Raw genomic sequence first — 659 nt, 5'->3', positions numbered from 1 at the left:
GCTAATTGCCTGGCAAAAGTACCAACGAGAATTCATGCGAATGATCATCGATTAAATTCAGCAATTAAATGCGGATTACAGCGGACGGCCAAGTAGCTGACGCGAACAAGGATACGCTGCCCTAGACGAGAGTCCTCACATTTGTTTGTGCGAAGAGCAAGCCTGCCGTAGCCAATCGTAGCGCGATCGTATCCTCGGCAATATACCGTATCAATCGTGATACATCCATAGCCGGCAAGACGCCGGCACCGATCGGCACGATCCTTGGGCACGGCCGCGAGGCGTGATCGCGCGCGCAAAAACCAGCGAGGGGCCTTAGTACGAGTGCTGCGGCTGCAGAGACGAGACTCAGCTGTGCGCCGACGTGTCCGAGCCTTGGCTGTTGCCTAGCCCACCCATGCCGGCCTGCGAAGTGAGCCTGGTAGCCGACTGCGATGTCGTGGTCACCGTGGCGGAGTGACTGAGGCCGTGATGCCTGCCGGTTTCTGGCACCAGGTGGGGCGTACGGCTGGAGACGGGCGGTAGGACCGGGCTGACCGGCCATGGGTGTAGGGACATGGTGCTGGGCGCGCTGGGCACGCTGCGCGAATGCGGCAGCAAGGGTGAGTTGGAGAGGCTGGCGAGGGGGTGGTGCGCGGCGGACACGACGCTGCCGCTGC

The 659-nt window shown here is 61.6% G+C and overlaps 1 protein-coding gene across 1 annotated transcript in view; it reads right to left on the bottom strand.

The window, feature by feature from the left end:
- Positions 1 to 238: 238 nt before the first annotated feature.
- The window catches only part of LOC108753759 (small conductance calcium-activated potassium channel protein), a 200,423-nt gene continuing 200,002 nt past the window's right edge, over positions 239 to 659 (bottom strand). The window contains exon 14 of the mRNA XM_018495640.1: positions 239 to 659. Coding sequence (XP_018351142.1) covers positions 349 to 659 — 311 coding nt within the window. The 3' untranslated portion in view covers positions 239 to 348.

This window comes from Trachymyrmex septentrionalis, unplaced genomic scaffold (assembly GCF_001594115.1).
Source record: "Trachymyrmex septentrionalis isolate Tsep2-gDNA-1 unplaced genomic scaffold, Tsep1.0 scaffold114, whole genome shotgun sequence".
NCBI lineage: Eukaryota > Metazoa > Arthropoda > Insecta > Hymenoptera > Formicidae > Trachymyrmex > Trachymyrmex septentrionalis.
The sequence above is the reverse complement of the archived record's forward strand: the minus strand, read 5'-3'. Positions and strand labels throughout refer to the sequence as shown.